This window comes from Polypterus senegalus, chromosome 16 (genome assembly GCF_016835505.1).
Source record: "Polypterus senegalus isolate Bchr_013 chromosome 16, ASM1683550v1, whole genome shotgun sequence".
Taxonomy (NCBI): domain Eukaryota; kingdom Metazoa; phylum Chordata; class Cladistia; order Polypteriformes; family Polypteridae; genus Polypterus; species Polypterus senegalus.
In genome coordinates, this window is record NC_053169.1 from 23447050 (window position 1) to 23465044 (window position 17995).

Genomic DNA, 17995 nt, shown 5'->3' on the forward strand with positions numbered 1-17995 from the left:
TTTTACATTTGAGAAGGTCCTGTTTGTCATAAAATTGCCAGTTTAAGGTAAAGCTACTATCACATGTTAGTTATTTGGATAGCTTACAAAGATTAGTGACAATGTTATAATGCCCACAACATTATAATGAATTACAGAACCAAGCACTAAATACAGCGTCTGAAGATATATATGAATAAGATCCTTAGTTACCTACAGTCAATTATAATAAAGAGTAAAGTTATTTTAGTATACACAGTTGTGCTGTGGCTATGCACTTGCAGAACAGAAAAGGAAAGACTGCAAGGTTGAGTTTAGGGAGTAGGTGAGACAGGCACTGGGTGGCAGTGAAGAGTTACCAGGCAGCTGGGAAACTACAGCAGATGTAGTAAGGGTGACAGCAAGAAGGGTGCTCGGCGTGACATCTGGAAAGAGGAAGGAGGAAATGGAAACCTGGAGGTGGAATGAGGAAATACAGGAGAGTATACAGAGGAAGAGGATGGCAAAGAAGAAGTGGGATAGTCAGAGAGATGCAGAAAGTAGACAAGAGTACAAGGAGATAAGGCGCAAGGTGAAGAGAGAGGTGGCAAAGGCTAAAGAAAAGGCGTATGATGAGTTGTATGAGAGGTTGGACACTAAGGAGGGAGAAAAGGACCAGTACCGATAGGCTAGACAGAGGGACCGAACTGGCAAAGATGTGCAGCAGGTTAGTGTGACAAAGGATAAAGATGGAAACATACTCACAATCGAGGAGAGTATGTTGAGCAGATAGAAAGAGTACTTCCAGAAGCTGATGAACGAAGAGCATGAGAGAAAGAAGAGGTTGGATGATGTGAAGATAGTGAATCAGGAAGTGCACGGATTAGCAAGGAGGAAGTAAGGACAGCTATGAAGAGGATGAAAAATGGAAAGGCCGTTGGTCCAGATGACATACCTGTGGAAGCATGGAGGTGTTTAGGAGAGATGGCAATGGAGTTTTTAACCAGATTGTTTAATGGAATCTTGGAAAGTGAGAGGATGCCTGAGGAGTGTAGAAGAAATGTACTGGTGCCGATATTTAAGAATAAGGGGGATGTGCAGGACTGCAGTAACTACAAGGGAATAAAATTGATGAGCCACAGCATGAAGCTATGGGAAAGAATAGTGGAAGCTAGGTTAAGAAGTGAGGTGATGATTAGTGAGCAGCAATATGGTTTCTTGCCAAGAAAGAGCACCACAGATGCATTGTTTGCTCTGAGGATGTTGATGGACAAGTTTAGAGAAGGCCAGAAGGAGTTGCATTGCGTCTTTGTGGACTAGGAGAAAGCATATGACAGGGTGCCTCGACAGGAGCTGTGGTATTGTATGAGGAAGTCCGGAGTGGCAGAGAAGTACGTAAGAGTTTTATAGGATATATACAAGGGAAGTGTGACAGTGGTGAGGTCTGCGGTAGGAGTGATGGATGCATTCAAGTTGGAGGTGTGATTACATTAGAAATCAGCTCTGAGCCCTTTCTTATTTGCAATGACGAGACAGACGAGATTAGACAGTAGTCCCCATGGTCTATAATGTTTGCTGATGACATTGTGATCTGTAGCGATAGAAGGGAGCAGGTTGAGGAGACCCTGGAGAGGTGGGGATATGCTGTAGAGAGGAGAGGAATGAAGGTTAGTAGGAACAAGACAGAATACATGTGTGTAAATGAGAGGGAGGTCAGTGGAATGGTGAGGATGCAGGGAGTAGAGTTGGCAAAGGTGGATGAGTTTAAATACTTGGGATCAACAGTACTGAGTAATGGGGAGTGTGGAAGAGAAGTGAAGAAGAGAGTGCAGGCAGGGTGGAATGGGTGGAGAAGAGTGTCAGGAGTGATTTGTGACAGACGGGTATCATCAAGAGTAAAAGGGAAGGTCTACAGGACGGTAGTGAGACCAGCTATGTTATATGGGTTGGAGACGGTGGCACTGACCAGAAAGCAGGAGACAGAGCTGGAGGTGGCAGAGTTAAAGATGCTAAGATTTGCACTGGGTGTGATGTGTACATTAGAGGGTCAGCTCAAATTGGACGGTTGGGAGACAAAGTCAGAGAGGCGAGATTACGTTGGTTTGGACATGTGCAGAGGAGAGATACTGAGTATATTGGGAAAAGGATGCTAAGGATAGAGCTGCCAGGGAAGAGGAAAAGAGGAAGGCCTAAGAGAAGGTTTATGGATGTGATTAGAGAGGACATGCAGGTGATGGATGTAACAGAACAAGATGAAGAGGACAGAAAGATATGGAAGAAGATGATCCGCTGTGGCAACCCCCTAACGGGAGCACCCAAAAGAAGAAGAAGACTGTAGATGTGTATGAAACACACAACACGTATGCTCATACAGTTTATGTTGCAGTTACCTGTAGTTGTACCTGTAGTTTGGACTCTGCTTTGGATTGATTGATGTACTTTAAATGGAACTGTTTGTGATCACTGCATGTTGTCTATGTTACATTTTGTTTGTGTTTTGTGCAGTGTTAGTTCCTAGAAACTAACTTTTGGTCACCACTAAGAATCTGTGCATGTTGAAGTTACAGCTAGAATGAAAGTCTGTCTTCACATGATAGCCTGTAATAATTAGGACAGCATTCACAGTTTAGAGATTACAAAACCATTTCAATATTTTAGTGGAATAATTCTGCCAAAAGAAAAACTATTATCTGTCTGAAAGATACATTTTCAGCAAAAACTGAGACAAACTTCTATATGTACAAACAGTTGAGGACCTATTGGTAGATCTGAAAGTATACTTCATATAATCCAGGACAAGTTTATTCCACTATGTAGGAACAATAGAAAACATAACAAAGAACCTCCATGGATGATTATGATGAGGAGAAATTCATTCTATAACAAAAGACAACTTTGAGAGGAAAAAGGAGCTTATGAGAGAAATTATTGCTATGCAAAGCAGAGATTTGTTAAAAAAAGAATTAGAAGTGCCAAAAGGCAGTAATACAATAGTATTATTAATAATGCTAAAAGTAACCCAATAATTTTTTTTATTGTTTCAACACTAATAGAAGAGTCAAGGACTGAATGACAAGGAGGTAGTTTTTGAGAATAGTAAGAGAGAAATAAAGCATTTTATACAGAAATTTAAACAGTGTTCTATCGTGGGAGAGTCTTGGGGTATCCCTATCTGAAAACATTAAATATTCCCACACCCAGATTCTTTATTACATTGATACACACATGTATCCTCAACCCCTTTCTCTTATGCTTGCACTCACCTGTCATGGAAGGAGAGACAGCCCGGCAATTGCAATGCACTTGCAGCTGGGCCTGTGGATCTGATCTGTACCCAAAACTGACAGCTACTGTGTGTCGCCTCTCCTGTTAGAGGACATCTCCTCTTTATTCATTTATTACTCAAGCAGCAGCATAGAGCAGATATTAAATGCAACCAAGGGCAGCAGGCAATAAATGCTTGTTCAATCACTATAGATTTAACATTTTTATAGTTAGATAGATACTTTATTAATGCCAAGGGGAAATTCACATACTTCAGCAGCAGCATACTGATAAAAAACAATATTAAATTAAAGAGTGATAAAAATGCAGGTATAACAGACAATAAATTTGTATGTTAACGTTTACCCCCCCAGGTGGAACTGAAGAGTTGCATAGTGTGTGGGAGGAACGATCTCCTCAGTCTGTCAGTGGAGCAGGATGGTGACAGCAGTCTGTCACTGAAGCTGCTCCTCTGTCTGGTGATGATCCTGTTCAGTAGATGCAGTGGATTCTCCATGACTGACAGGCGCCTGTACAGCGCCCGTCGCACTGCCACAGATGTCAAACTGTCCAGCTCCGTGCCTACAATAGAGCCTGCCAATGCATAATGTGCCAAAAAAGCAGCAGCAAAATAAAAAGGTGTGGCAAATAAGTTAACAGTAGCTGTCATAGATGATGCAGGCCATTTTCTTAAAGGTCTCATTTCTGAGTGGCTGTGTTCTCTCCGCTTCTCCTCCTTCCTGGATTTCTCTACAATTCAACAGACAAAATAATGATAGACTGATAGATACCTTCACTTTAAGATGATGATTATTTTTATGCCTTTCAGGGCGAAGGTGAACATCCCTAGCTCCTCTTTGACAAATGTCATTTTGACAAACCATATTAGTACATGTTCATGAGATGAGCATGTACGAAGATAACCAATGGTTCAAGAGCTTTTCTTTATGCCAAGAAACAAAGTTTTCCTTCCGACTCCTATATTTCTTATCCCCTTTATCAATACACCACATGAGGGCAGAATCATTTGAGAATTTCTGCAAGTGACATGATCTGGTTTTATACTTGTAGTCAGAGGTGTACAGAGTGAAGAGAAAAGGAAACAAGACTTTTCCTTGTGGTGCTCCAGTGTTGCTCACGTCCGTAGCAGAAACTGAGTTCTTGAGTCTCATAAACTGCAGTTTGCCCAACAGATAGTCCATTATCGAAGACACCACAGGCTCATCCACCTCCGTATCTTAGTGTTTACCCCATAAAAGGATTCCTGGATGGTATTGAAGTCACTGGAGAAATCAAAAAACATAATCCTTACAGTGCTGCCAGCTTTGTCTAAGTGAGAATAAGTCTTGTGACTGAATAGGTGACAGAGGATACCACAAAGCTGGTCATCAAAGGCCTTAAGAATTTGAGGACTGAGCCCCATAGCTTTTCTTGTGTGTTGTTTCCTCAGTTATCTTCTTACTTGATCTTTAGTTATGGACAGCCCGTAGTTGGTGTGGGTAGATTGGAAGAAGGTGGCAGTGGGAGGGAAAATCTGTTAACAAATGACTTGAGGTGCTAACTTTGTCCACATTCCCTTTCTGTTACGTGAGTCCTGGATTGTTTGAGTCCAGAGATTATGCCCAGTCCATTCTAGACATCTTTCATGTAATTAATGTAACTGGTATCAAGATAAAGCTTAGACTTTTTATTTGGTCTACATATGGCATAGTAGTTTTCAGCTGTGACAGACACTTTGCAGGCTACAGTATTATGAGGGCCTTACTGTACAAGATTCTGTGTTAAGTTTATGAGTATTAACAAATTATTCTCACTACAAAGAACAAATGTTATTCTTTAGTTTAAAAAAGAAATTTTGCTTACATCCATATTTTGGGTGTCCATGTTAATAATGTGAAAGGAAATTTAACCATTATTTTTCTAGATTTATTTTTCTTTTCCCATTTATTTTACTGCTTTTCTTTATTAATGGTGAAATATCCAGAAATAGGCAAAAATGTGAATGCCATGCTTGTTCGATGATTTTTAAATGTATGGCACCTAGGGTGCCCAGTGTAAACACAAAGGTAGAAGCTGTAAATTATTATTTTTTTTTTAATTTAGCAGAAATATATTTATTTATATAGCACATGTTAATGCAAAATATATAGCTCAAAGTTTACAAAAAGCTAAAGAAAAAAATTACATTTACAAAAAAAAGAAAATAAATTACAAAGCATCAATAAAGATAACAAAGATGAAATAGAAACTTACACAATACAGTTAAGTATGTAAGAGAAATTATAGAGTCCTTAATGTAAATTTATGTCAATGTAGATATACAGTATTTCATTGAAAAAGTTGATGCTTTTCATTTTACTTGATTTGATGCCCTTTTGATAATAATGTTGTATGGTCAGTCACCATTACTCTCTCTGTGAGATCTCTTGCAAGTCACTGACACTGTCTAGGTTTCAGTAGGCTTTGTGTAAAAGCATCCACTAAATATCAACGTGTAAGAATTTTTTTCATGATAAAATAAAATTAATTTAACACTGTGAAAATAATTGTGCATCAATATCTACTGTATCTCTCTGAGTACATCCTGGTTGTTTTCACATCTTTAAACTATACCCAAATTTCTTTATATGTTGAGTTGGTGTATCTGCTATTTTATGTAATTTTGTTTTCTTTCAGTGAACCCTAAAGTAGTGACCAATAGCCAGGACTAAAAGACAGTTTAAGCTGTCATGGAGACTGTGTACTTAGTTAATATACAACCCCAATTCCACAAAAACTATGACACTGTGTAAAATGTAAATAAAAACAGAATGCAATGACTGCAAATCTCATAAACCCATATTTTATTTACAGTAGAACATAGAAAACATATCAAATATCTAAACTGAGAAAATGTCTCATTTTAAGGAAAGAATAAGGTCATTTTGAATTTGATGTCATCAGCACGTCTCAAAAAAGTTAGGACAGGGCCATGTTTACCACTGTGTAGCATCCCCTCTACTTTTAACAACAGTCCATAAACGTCTGGGAACTGAGGAGACCAGATGCTGCACTTTTGGGGGAGGAATGTTGTCCCATTCTTGTCTGATATAGGATTCTAGTTGCTGAACGCAACGGGGCAGCAGTAGCTCAGTCGGTAGAGCGGGTTGTCCGCTCCAGCAATCGGAGGGTCGCAGGTTTGATCCTGGCTCCCGGCATGAGAATGCAGCTGTTGTGTCCTTGGGCAAGACCTACCTTGCCTGCTGGTGGTGGTCGGAAGGATTGGTGGCGCCAGTGTTCGGCAGCCTCGCCTCTGTCAGTGCGCCCCAGGGCAGCTGTGGCTACAAAGTAGCTTATCATCACCAGCGTGATGTGTGTGAATGGGTGAATGACTGTTGTGTTGTGAAGCGCCTAGGGGGGTTCTTGGACTCTAGTAGGCGCTATATCAAATACAGGCCATTTACCATTTACCATGAACGGTTCATGGTCGTCTTTGTCGTATTTTTTGTTTCATGATGTGCCAAATGTTTTTAATTGGTGAAAGGTCTGGACTGCAGGCAGGTCAATTTAGCATCCAGACTCTACTAGTACGAAGCTGTGCGGTTGTAACAGATGCAGTAGGCGGTTTAGCATTGTCTTGTTGAAATATGCAAGGTCTTCTCTGAAAAAGAGAATCTGAATGGGGGTATACATTGCTTTAAAACCTGTATACTGTATACCTTTCAGAATTGATGGTGCCTTTCCAGATGTACAAGCTGCCAATTCCATAGGCACTAATGCAACCCCTTACCATCAGAGATGCAAACTTTCAAACTGAGCGCTGATAACAAGCCTGATGGTCCCTTTCCTCTTTAGTCTGGAGGATGCAACATCCATGTTTTCTAAAAAGAATTTGAAATTTCAATTCTTCTGATCACAGAACAGTTTTCCCCTTTTCAGCATTGTCCTTTGTGCACAGAGATTTCTCCAGATTCTCTGAATCTTTTGTTGATACTATTTGCTGTAGATGATGAGATATTCAGTCTTCATAATTTTACGCTGAGGAACATTATTCTGAAATTGTTACACAATTTATAGATGCAGTTTTTTTGCAGATTGGTGAACCCATCTTTACTTCTGAGAGACTCTGCCTCACTAAGATGCTCTTTTTATACCCAGTCATGTTATTGATCTGTTGCCAGTTAGCCTAATTAGTTGCAAAATGTTCCTCCAGCTGTTCCTTCTTAGTACCACGTACTTGTCCAGCCTTTTGTTTCCACTGTCCCAACTTTTTTGAGTCGTGTTGCTGCCTTCAAATTCAAAATGAGGTAATATTTTTCATGATATAGTAAAATGTTTCACATTCAACATTTGATTTGTTTTCTTTGATCAATTGTGATTAAAATATGGGTTTAGGAGAGTTGTAAATCATTGCATTCTATTTTTATGTGCATTTTACACAGTGTCCCAACTTTTTTGGATTTAGGTTGTAAAATCAAATCACTCTTTACATTTTACTCTTACATTTAGTACAGGGCATTGCTATGTGAAATTTACAGTATATATGTAATAATTATAAATAACTTGCAAAATGTACTTAAAACAGATACATGATATCTTTCTTAAAATATTTATTTTTTCTTTTTAGCAGGCAAAACTTGAAAAACAGCAACAACGAAAAGAGAAAACAAGAGCCAAGGGGCCTTCAGAGTCAGGCAAGGAGAAGGCTGCCTCACGTACTAAAGTTGACCCTAGTGCTAGCAGTGGAGCAGAGGGAGATGTGTCTTCTGAAAGAGAACCTTAAACTAGAACACAGTATGGTCTTCACTTTTATATATTGATTTTTCAAATATACTGTAAATAATGTTAAAATACAGTTTTGTTCTGTTTTTAGTTTTTTAATGGTTTGCTCACATCTGCTTATTTAGGATGGATTAACAGACAAGGTAGCCACATGCAGCTGAAATTAAGACAAATATGAGTTTTTCACCACTAGTCAGACTTTGTAGCCAACAATTTATAAGTGAAAAGCAAATGCATAATGTTTGAAAAAAATGCATTGGATTAAGTTGGCAAAATATAATGTTAGGTTAATTTGAAAAAACTAATACCATTTTTGCATAAGAATGCATAATCTAAAGCACATTTTGCTTGTAATGCAGTAGTAAATTTGTTTAAAAAGATCTCTATTAATTAGGCAGAGCTGGTCTTCCCAGTTTTATTCAAGTCTTCCTTTTAAAAGCCTTCTTCAAATTATGAAGCAGTTCCCTGTACACAGCCCTCTTTAGGTGAGTCTGCATATTATTTCTTTGAGATTGAGGTCCGGGGTCTGATTGGGTGACTATAGGTCATTGTTCTTCCCTTTTTAATACATTCCTTGACTGAGTTGGGTGTGTGTTTCGAACTGTCATATTGTTCAAAAACAAAAATTTTCTTTAACTTAAGCTTTCTGGCAGAGGTGTTGTGCCTAAATTTCTTGATATTTTCTCTCTCTGTCTTGCTCTGGTCCCTAGTCCCAATCACAATGCTTTTCATTAATGCTTGTGTTCCTCGGGTGATAAGATATTTTGGTTCAGTGACAAAAAATATGGTATATTTCGGAATTAAAACTAAAAACATTTTCTCATATGATTTTGAGAGATGTGTCCTGAAAAATGCATACAATCTTGGATGTTTTTTTTTAATTTTTATGAGAAATGACTCCATGTTTTTCAACTTACCTCCTGTAATATGCACAGTGAATGGTTACTGCCATAGAGACAGATAGAGGGCACTATCGTCCTACTGAACCATCGGACAATATGTCAGGCACCAGATAAAAGTCCAAATGTTGACTTTATTATTACACAACAGTGCACAAAGCACCCTCCTCTCCACAATACTCATTAAATAAACAATACACTACAATAATAAACTCTCCACCACTCCCAGACGCGTTGCCACCCTTCCACCCAGTTCAGCTCGCTGTCTGGGAGTTCCCACAGTCCTTTTATAGTCCATGACCCGGAGGTGCTTCTGAACCCGCAGTCCATGTGACTTCCTAGCACTTCCGGGTTAGATCAAAACTCTTCTTTTCTTCGTCAGCCCAGAAGCACTTTATTTCTTCCATCCTCGTGACCTGCAAGTACTTCCAGACTGTATGAAAACCAAACGTCTCTGTGTCCCCTGGCGGCCCTGACGTTATCCAGCAGGGCTGTGTCTTAAGACTCCATTATCCATAATTCCCTGCTGGTATTCGGGGCACCTCCATGCTGTAGGGAGGGCTCCACCTGGTGGTCTGGGGGTATTGGCCGGGATAACTGGCCGGCCATAGACCACACCATATATTAATGCTGCTCCTTTAAGATTGTTGTTGGTCTCTCTAGTTTCACTAATGAGCTGTTTAATGTCCTGTTTTTTTTTTGTTGTTTTTCTTCCAATTAAACTTTGTCTTCAAAGAGTTTTATGATATACTGTATAATACCTTCAAAACATTTTTTGTCTCAAATCTGATATTTATCTTTTAACAGTAGGATCCATGGATCTTTTGTTTTCCTCCTTTGCAGTGTTACCAAAGGATTTTCAGCGAAATCCTAAAGGAGTAACTGGTTTTATTTAGGGTCACTCTGAATTGTTTTAGTTGATTTCAGGTAAAGACCAAATACATTTACACAAGAGCAGTAAATCTTAATACAGTTACAACCTCCAACAGATAGGATGAGCATAGGGTCTTATTACAGGTGAAAAAGGTCTGACATATGGTTTGTCTTAATTGAAGCCTTTACTTGAACAAAAGCTGAAAAGTATTGATTTCCCCTTGCACCTTTTCACATTTTGTTCTGTGACAATATGAAACCTTAAAAAATTTAATTGGTCAACACTGTTTATCTTAATTTGGCATCGATAATCACTATACCAATCAAATGTGCAATAAACCATGTACTTTATCTTTTTGAATGAAATATTAAAAAAAATGAATGGAAATTCCAATAATTAGCCTTTAATGATACATTTTTTTGATCTAGATAATTTTATTTATGACCATTGTTTTTGTTTTTAAGTCAATCACATGTGTCTTGTTGTGTGTTTTTCATCAATGTCCTGCACATATGGACACTTTTTGGTTATTTACAGATTTATAAATTCTTCTTCAGGTCTAATGATGACTGATTTCCTCCCACATAACCTTGATTAGATTTTGTTCTGGTCTGAAACTGAGCTTTTCCGCAGTATTATTTTATTTTGAAGATAGCCCAGTTGTTTCTTTTGCTATATATTTTAGATCATTGTCCTGCTGGAATGTGAATCCTCTCCAGTGACCTAATTCTATTATTGACTGGAGCTGGTAATAATATTTTGGCAGATCGATTAACAGTTAATGGTTTATTTTATATTGTTTTCCTTATAATGAACATTGTTATGAATGTCAAGGCTGTTTTCAGTGTCTTGAACATATTCATATTTTACTAGCCACACTGTTGCTGTATAGTGACATTCACATCTCTGGTGAGGTCACTGGAAGGTGGGTGTGGTGCTCCCGATATCTATGCAAAAGAACAAAGGTCCAAGACTTTAGTGTCCTGGTGCTTCCTGTCTTGCTATATGGTTGCGAGGCATGGACACTATCTAGTGACCTGAGATGAAGACTGGACTTTTTGGTATTGTGAAATCCCGAATGAGGCACATTATCTGCATCTTTAGGGCACTACGGCCATGTGGCGTGATTCCCCAAGGGTGATCTGCCTCATTGATGAGGACTCGAGTGGCTGGACCAGGCCAAGGGGACGCCCACGTAACACCTGGCTGCGGCAGATAGTGGGTCATTTCTGGAGGGCGGGACTGGACCACGTGTCTGCCTATGGGGTAGATTGCCAACCAGGATCCCAAGCTGTTTTGTTGTGTGGTGGGTGCCGCAACATGCTGTACCAGTGCAGTGGTCCTCAACCTGACCTGACCTGACCTGACCTGACTGATGCTATTCATTAATCTTTTCCAGGTTCCCTGGTCACCTAAACAGGAAGATGTTTATCTTGTTTAATCACTCCATAAATAGAATGCACCATTTTGTCTTTTATACTCAATGCTGTGTCATCTAACTTTGACTTATTTCTTGCTAGTCACCTGTAACTCTTTGTCTTTGGTAACTTTTTTATTTTTTGAAAATATTGTCTTATACCATTCAGAGTGATATTATGTACATATACATAGCTCATTTGTCTATCCAGTGGAAAATACTTGTTGTTTATGTTTAGTAGCTTGAGTTTTTGCCTTAAGTATTAGGATACAATGAGCACCAACATTTTTTCCTTTTTTCTGAAATAATGTTGGGTTAAAACAGCATTTGTTCTTTGTGTAACTTTTATGCAGAGTCCACAACTCAACAAATATCAAGATTTTTGAGAGTGGGTTAATAATATTACAAATGCAGAAATAAAGGCAGGTCATGGATTGACATTCCAATCTCAAAGGCAGAGGTTGGAAAAGTAATTAAGACATCTTTATTCAAGTGACATTTCTGCCTTGAGGAAGCAAAGTTTAATTTTTCAGATGTGGTGTTTGCCCAGCTTCTGAGTAAATAGTGTCTTCTGCATTCTTATTAGCTCAGATTTTTAGGCATACTTGTTGCTGGGTTATAAATACAGTATTATCAGATATAAAAATGTCATTATTTTCACAGTTTAAGTTACAAGTTCTGCTGGGCAAAAACCCATTAAAATGTTAATCACTGCTTTAAAAACATTCACTCTGTATGCAGGCCTGCTGGACAGGCATCATAATATAATGCAAGTCATACTGCCTAGTCTGGAAAGGTGTTTGTTACAGATCAGATATTTACAGTATATTTTCATATATTTTTATTATCATCATCAGTTTAACTAACAGGCATTTTCTGATTTTACCCAGGTTGGCTAGTTGCCCCTGAAATATTTTTTTCTTTTACTCTCTGCACTGCTGGGCATTCATTGGAGTGAGGCCTATTCTTTGGTAATGATATATCTGTCAGTTTAAACTCATATTTAAATTTGTTCCTACTTTGGATTAATGTATAACTCAATAAGTTTGCTTTCATTACGAGAAGGAATGTATAAATAAAAAAGTTGTATTTATTTCAAACAAAATTAGCAGAGATGCTTTTGAGGAAAGTTTTGAGCATGAGTATCGTTGTAGATGCAGCACTAGGTAGAACTTAGTAAAGGTGTTTGGGAATATTGTGCTGAAGTTTTTGGATATTCTGTATATTTTGTAGTGTGTCCTTGATTGTTTTGCAAAGCACTTGTGATTTTTTTTTTCTGTGAATTGTGGTATATACAGGTATAAGTAATACAGGTTGATTGATTGATCACTTGATTGACTCTTGGCAAACCTGATCTCTCTCTCTTGCAATATTTTTGAAAATACTAGTGCTATTAACTATAATCTTAATTCTATCTATGCAAATTTTACAATGATTTTGCAACAATATATTCCCTGTCATAAACTGATTGGTGTTTATTACCATTATTCTTTACTAGCTGTCCCCCGGGGCTCTGCCCGCATAGTTGTGAAACATGACAAACTTTAAAAATCAATAAACAAATCGGTATCACTAGCTAAGCCGGAGGCAAGGTACGCTCCAAAATGTGGCGACAGGTAAGCTGGCACGTGAGTCAGGAGGGCCCTGCCCGGCTCCCCACTCCTGACGTCACACTTTCCCCTCCCCTCGGCCCACTGCGTTTCATTTGGATTTGCGCAAATAAATATCTCCTGCAAGTGAATTTAGCGCAATGAGAGAAGTTACAAAATCAATCGGAATGTTCAAGCAAATTCTAGAAAAAAACCTGACCTAATTCCATTAAGTCGTTCTCTTGTGAAAAGTGGACAGACAGACAGACTTGGATTTTATATATATATAAAGATGACATACACTCACCCACTCAACAGAAGTTTATTTTCTATACCACAAAAAATTTTCCTTACTTTTTTATATTAGTCATTAACCATTATTTTAGGCCCTGTCGTGCAATGGCATCCTGTCTAGAAATGGTTTCTGCTTTGTAATAAGAGATATAAAACTCAACCCATTAACAGTCATTTTTATCATCTTGACAAATGTATCTATTATAATACATTTTTTTTCTGCCTTTTAGTAAAACTTTTACAGGGTAATTAGCTGTTATAGGAATTTATTATTATGTTGACAATGGCAGCAAATAAATGGAGATTATTTGACTTACTGAAGCTCTCAACATAGTTTTGCCACAGTGTTGCAGTGTATTATCTGATTTGTTTCCATTAAACATGACAGAGCCATTGAAGTGTCAACATTTTTGAAACACTCTGTATTTTTATCAGTATTTTGTGCATTGGACTTAAACCCTGAATGATGAAACTCACTGTTGCAATTGAGGCAAAACTTCTTGAGTGTGACTGATATTACTCTACTGAATATTCCTCAGAAAATCATTTCAAGTGCAATTTGAGTTCAGTGCTGATATATTTTTGCAGTGTAATTTCTGATTGTAAAGAAGTACAGAATGTTTTTTGCCAAGCAAAGCTGTATTCATTTGAGTCCAGTGAAGAACTTGTCGGCTCGCTGCAGGCAGATAATATCACAACAGTAGTATCAGTTCCGTAAATCAATAAAAAACTATTCTGAATCCACCATACATAGCCAAGAAACTGCACTGACATTGCAATTATTTTCCTTCAGACAGACCAAAGGGAACAAAAGAAAATAAAATAAAAGAGAAACCCAAAAGCTGCACCATTGATTTAACATGAATGAAAGCACATTTTATCAAATACGTTTCAGTATATATGGTGGTTTTATTACTTAATTTCTGTCAATATTTAGATGTAGTGCTCCTCAGTATTGGACCCACTATTTTTTTTTTCTTTGTTATATGTACAGAACCAATTACAGGATATTATGCAAAAGCTTAATATTATCTTTTATTCTTATGCTGATGACACTTAGCTGTATCAATAAGACCAAATGATACTACATAGGCAGCATCAGCTTCACCATTTAGATTAAAGTGCAGCGTGCCCTTCTTAAAGATACGAGTGATATTACCTATACTGTACCTTAATAGTGGCAGTAATCTTTTTAATTGGTTTTAAATGAATTTTTAGCATTCTTTCTCTTCTCTGTGTTTGTTTGTATTAATTTATTGCTATTTTTTAACAATATAAACACAATGCATATATTGTAACTAGCCGTAACAAAGATGTCTGTAATAGTGCCTATGACAATAAGTGCAAAAAAGGATGAGAAAATGGATAAATAACTTGTACGCTTGCATTCTTCTATGTGTACATACAACTTGTATGCTCAAATGTTTGTTGTATAGTATGCTTGTGTAACTCCTGCTTGAATTAAGCAGCATATTTAAGCATTCCTCTTTTCATTTCTTTCGCTCTTCATTGGGAATTAGACTTTCCTTGCTTTTCAAGATTTTTAACTTCTGCTGTCAGATTTGTTCTAGACCAAGTGACATATGCTTGGCCATTTGTAAAAAATGAGGATGAGGAATAAAAACCAGAAATATCTAAAATTTCTTGAGCATTACAGATCGATGAAACCTGTTTGCACACAGAAATGCTTGCAAGGCATGTGGAAATAAATGCACACAACAGAAACTCCAATTTATGTCTATGTCTCAACTTCAACTCTATAGATGTCTGTTTCTTTCTTTTTTTTGGCGCTGATGTCTCAATGTGAGTTTGTCCCTGTCTTTGCACAAACTGCTGTTTCGGCAGGCTTTGGGCCCGTTTGACTTTGAAAGAGGTTGTGTACTTTGAGATGGATGGATTTGTGCATTTAAAATTTTGGGGCTTAGAGCACCAAACTAGAGGTTCCAACCCTGTCAATGGCTAAACAGATGTCAATTTTAGTAATTAGAACACTGTAGAAACATGTCAGTCAGTCAGTCATTTTCCAACCCGCTATATCCTATCACAGGGTCACGGGGGTCTGCTGGAGCCAATCCCAGCCAACACAGGGCACAAGGCAGGAACAAACCCCGGGCAGGGCACCAGTCCACTGCAGGGCACACACTAGGGACAATGTAGGATCGCCAATGCACCTAACCTGCATGTCTTTGGACTGTGGGGGGAAACCAGAACACCAGGAGGAAACCCACACAGACACGGGGTTTCCTCCGGGTGCTCCAGCCCGAAGTCCAAAGACATGCAGGTTAGGTACATGTAATTTTTGATATCTATGGATTTAAAAAAATTGCACAAAGCTTTTATCTTCAAAGAGCTCTCTTTGACATTTTTATTGCAAATTTGGGATATAAACAGATACTGTAGTTTGAAAAGTTGATTAGCTAACATTGACAAAAAACTGAATTTCAAATACATAAAAATGTTATTTTAAAAAGCCAAACTATGACAAAGACAAGGACAGAAAAGTAAATGTCCTTTCACTAATCGATCTTCTTACGGGTTATAATCAGAACTATGTATTCTCCATCAAAGAGTAAGCTTTTTTTCTAGAGTTGGGGAAAATGTCATTAGTGAGATACTGAGTTTTATCACAACTTATACCACATTGTATTTTATAACAGGGAGAACATCTTCCTGGCACCTCTTAGTATGTGTAATGCTAAGAATTGTAAATATCTCAAAAATTCTGTACTTCATTTATCAAAAAATAAACTCAAGGGATTGATTAATGGAGAAAAACAAAAAACAAGAAATATACAGGGGGGAAAAAATGACTGCCAAATTTTTGGACTTCTTTAGTAGATACTTGTTCATCTTCGAACTTGTACATCAAAACAACCTACTTGTTGTCCCCTCTCTACTTCTGTTTCTCTTCTGTTTTCTCAGCATCCCTGTGTCTTTGGCAGTCCTAAAAAACAAGGCATCCCGGACAACTCACTTTTAGGTCCGGATGGTCTGGTTGGAGAACTCCACATTTCCACCCATAGTCCACCCTCTTTGCCTCTGGTAATGGGGTGAGGATATCCTAGTATAAAGTACATTGTCCACATTTTAAGTTGTTTATCATTTGTCCAATATACAGATTTGTCAAATGTTGTCCCTTTCCATTAGAGTGAAGTTGGCCTTATAAATGTACTCAAAGCACCATATTCAACAGTACTTCTGAAAACCTCTGAAAAAACTTACCTGTTTGATTGGTTTTAAAGCCATATTTTGGTCTTTGGGGACATTACTTATATAGAGCCATTTTATCCAAAAGAAGAAAGCTTGAAACAATGCTCTTTTTTTTTTTTTATGAATGATAAACATCTCAAGGCTTCACCACAAGAAACATATTATATAAAAATGGGTTCCATGAAAGAATAAAGAGACAGAAACTACTACATAATAATAGGATTATGAGAGTTTGTTTTACATTGGGTAAAGCATACATGATAAGCTTCAAAAGTTCTGAAGCAGTGTTATAGAAAGTCGGGTTCAAATTAGGACATTCAAATTCTACATAGTGCAGAGGTGTAAATTCATCCTTAAGCTTCTGGATCAGTGATGCAGCACTACTGAACACTATGGCACTGTGAGAGCCAAAAACGAAAAAAGAAAAAAAATGGATAAGTAACTAATTAAAATAAAGTTATTAAAGATAGAACATTCAAATCATATTGATTGCTGTTTTAATAGAAAATTTCAGTATAACATTGTATGAGGTCCAGAGTTCTTACAATATTCCTCATATTTTTATAGGTAAACCTCCATTGTGCAAACCTTATTAGGTGTCTACATGACCAATAATATAGGTGATAAAGGTACTGCATAGTATTTCAGCATTAGAGGAGGAGAGTAATAGTTGCTTATTTGCATAATAAGAATATTGTGAGTCATAAAATGATGTAAAGACTGCCTGCTATACAAATGTGATTTTTTTCAAAATTCTGAAAATGTAGCTGAACCCTAACTATAAAGACTGGGCAGATGATGGAGCTGAGACTAAAAGTGAAGTGGTCAAGCATTCTGAATTACAATACCTTTAGAAAATATTCAGACCCCTTCACTTTTTTTAGACATTTTGTTATGTTGCATCCTTGTGCTCAAATCATTGAAATTATGTTTTTCTCTCATTAAACACTCAACACCCCTCAATGACAAACTGAAAACTGGATATTAGGAATTTTTGCAAACTCATTAAAATAAAAATCTGAAATATTATATTGACACAAGTGTTCAGACTCTTTACTCACTACTTAGTTGAAGCAGTTTTGGTAGTGATTACAGCCTAGAGACAGTGAAAACAGGATTTTAGAAACTTTTGCAATTTATTAAAATTGTGTTTTCTATGACGCATGGAATTTGACTGAGGTGAATCCGTTTCTATTGATCATCACTGAGATGTTTTTGCACCTTGTTTGGAGTCCACCTGTCATCAATTCAATAGATTGGACATGAATATGAGAGGCAAACACATGTCTATAGAATGTCCTACAGTTGTCAATGTGTATCACAGTAAAAAACAAAGGTCAAAGGAATTGCTTGCAGAGCTTAGAAACAGCATTGTGTTGCGGTGCAGATCTTGGGATGGCTACAAGAAATTTCTGAAACATTGAAAGTTCACAAGAGCAGAGTGGCCTCTGTAATTCTTAAATAAAATAGCTGTAAAACAACCACAACTCTTTCCTAGAGATGACTGCTTGGTCAAACTGAGGCATCATGGGAGAATGGCCTTGGTAAAGAAGTGACCAAGAACCTGCATGGTCACTCTGGCTGAGCTCCAGAAAAACCTTTGTGGAGATAGAAGAAGCTTTCAGAAGGACAACTACCACTGTAACACTCCACTACTCTGGAGTCGAACCTGGATTCTGGGTTTGAATCTGGAATCTTTGTGTCAGAATGGTCTGGTGACAAATGAAAG

The 17995-nt window shown here is 37.6% G+C and overlaps 1 protein-coding gene across 2 annotated transcripts in view; it reads left to right on the plus strand.

Annotated features, from left to right (window-relative positions):
• Nucleotides 1-17995, plus strand: part of dtd1 (D-aminoacyl-tRNA deacylase 1) — a 59871-nt gene that overhangs the window by 38810 nt on the left and 3066 nt on the right. The window contains exon 5 of one of the 2 annotated variants that reach the window (XM_039738402.1): nt 7832-7995. In XM_039738402.1, the coding sequence (XP_039594336.1) occupies nt 7832-7984 (153 nt within the window). In that variant the 3' untranslated portion in view covers nt 7985-7995. Of the gene's footprint in view, nt 1-7828; nt 7996-17995 lie in introns of both variants that reach the window. The other variant, XM_039738400.1, reaches the window with a different exon arrangement.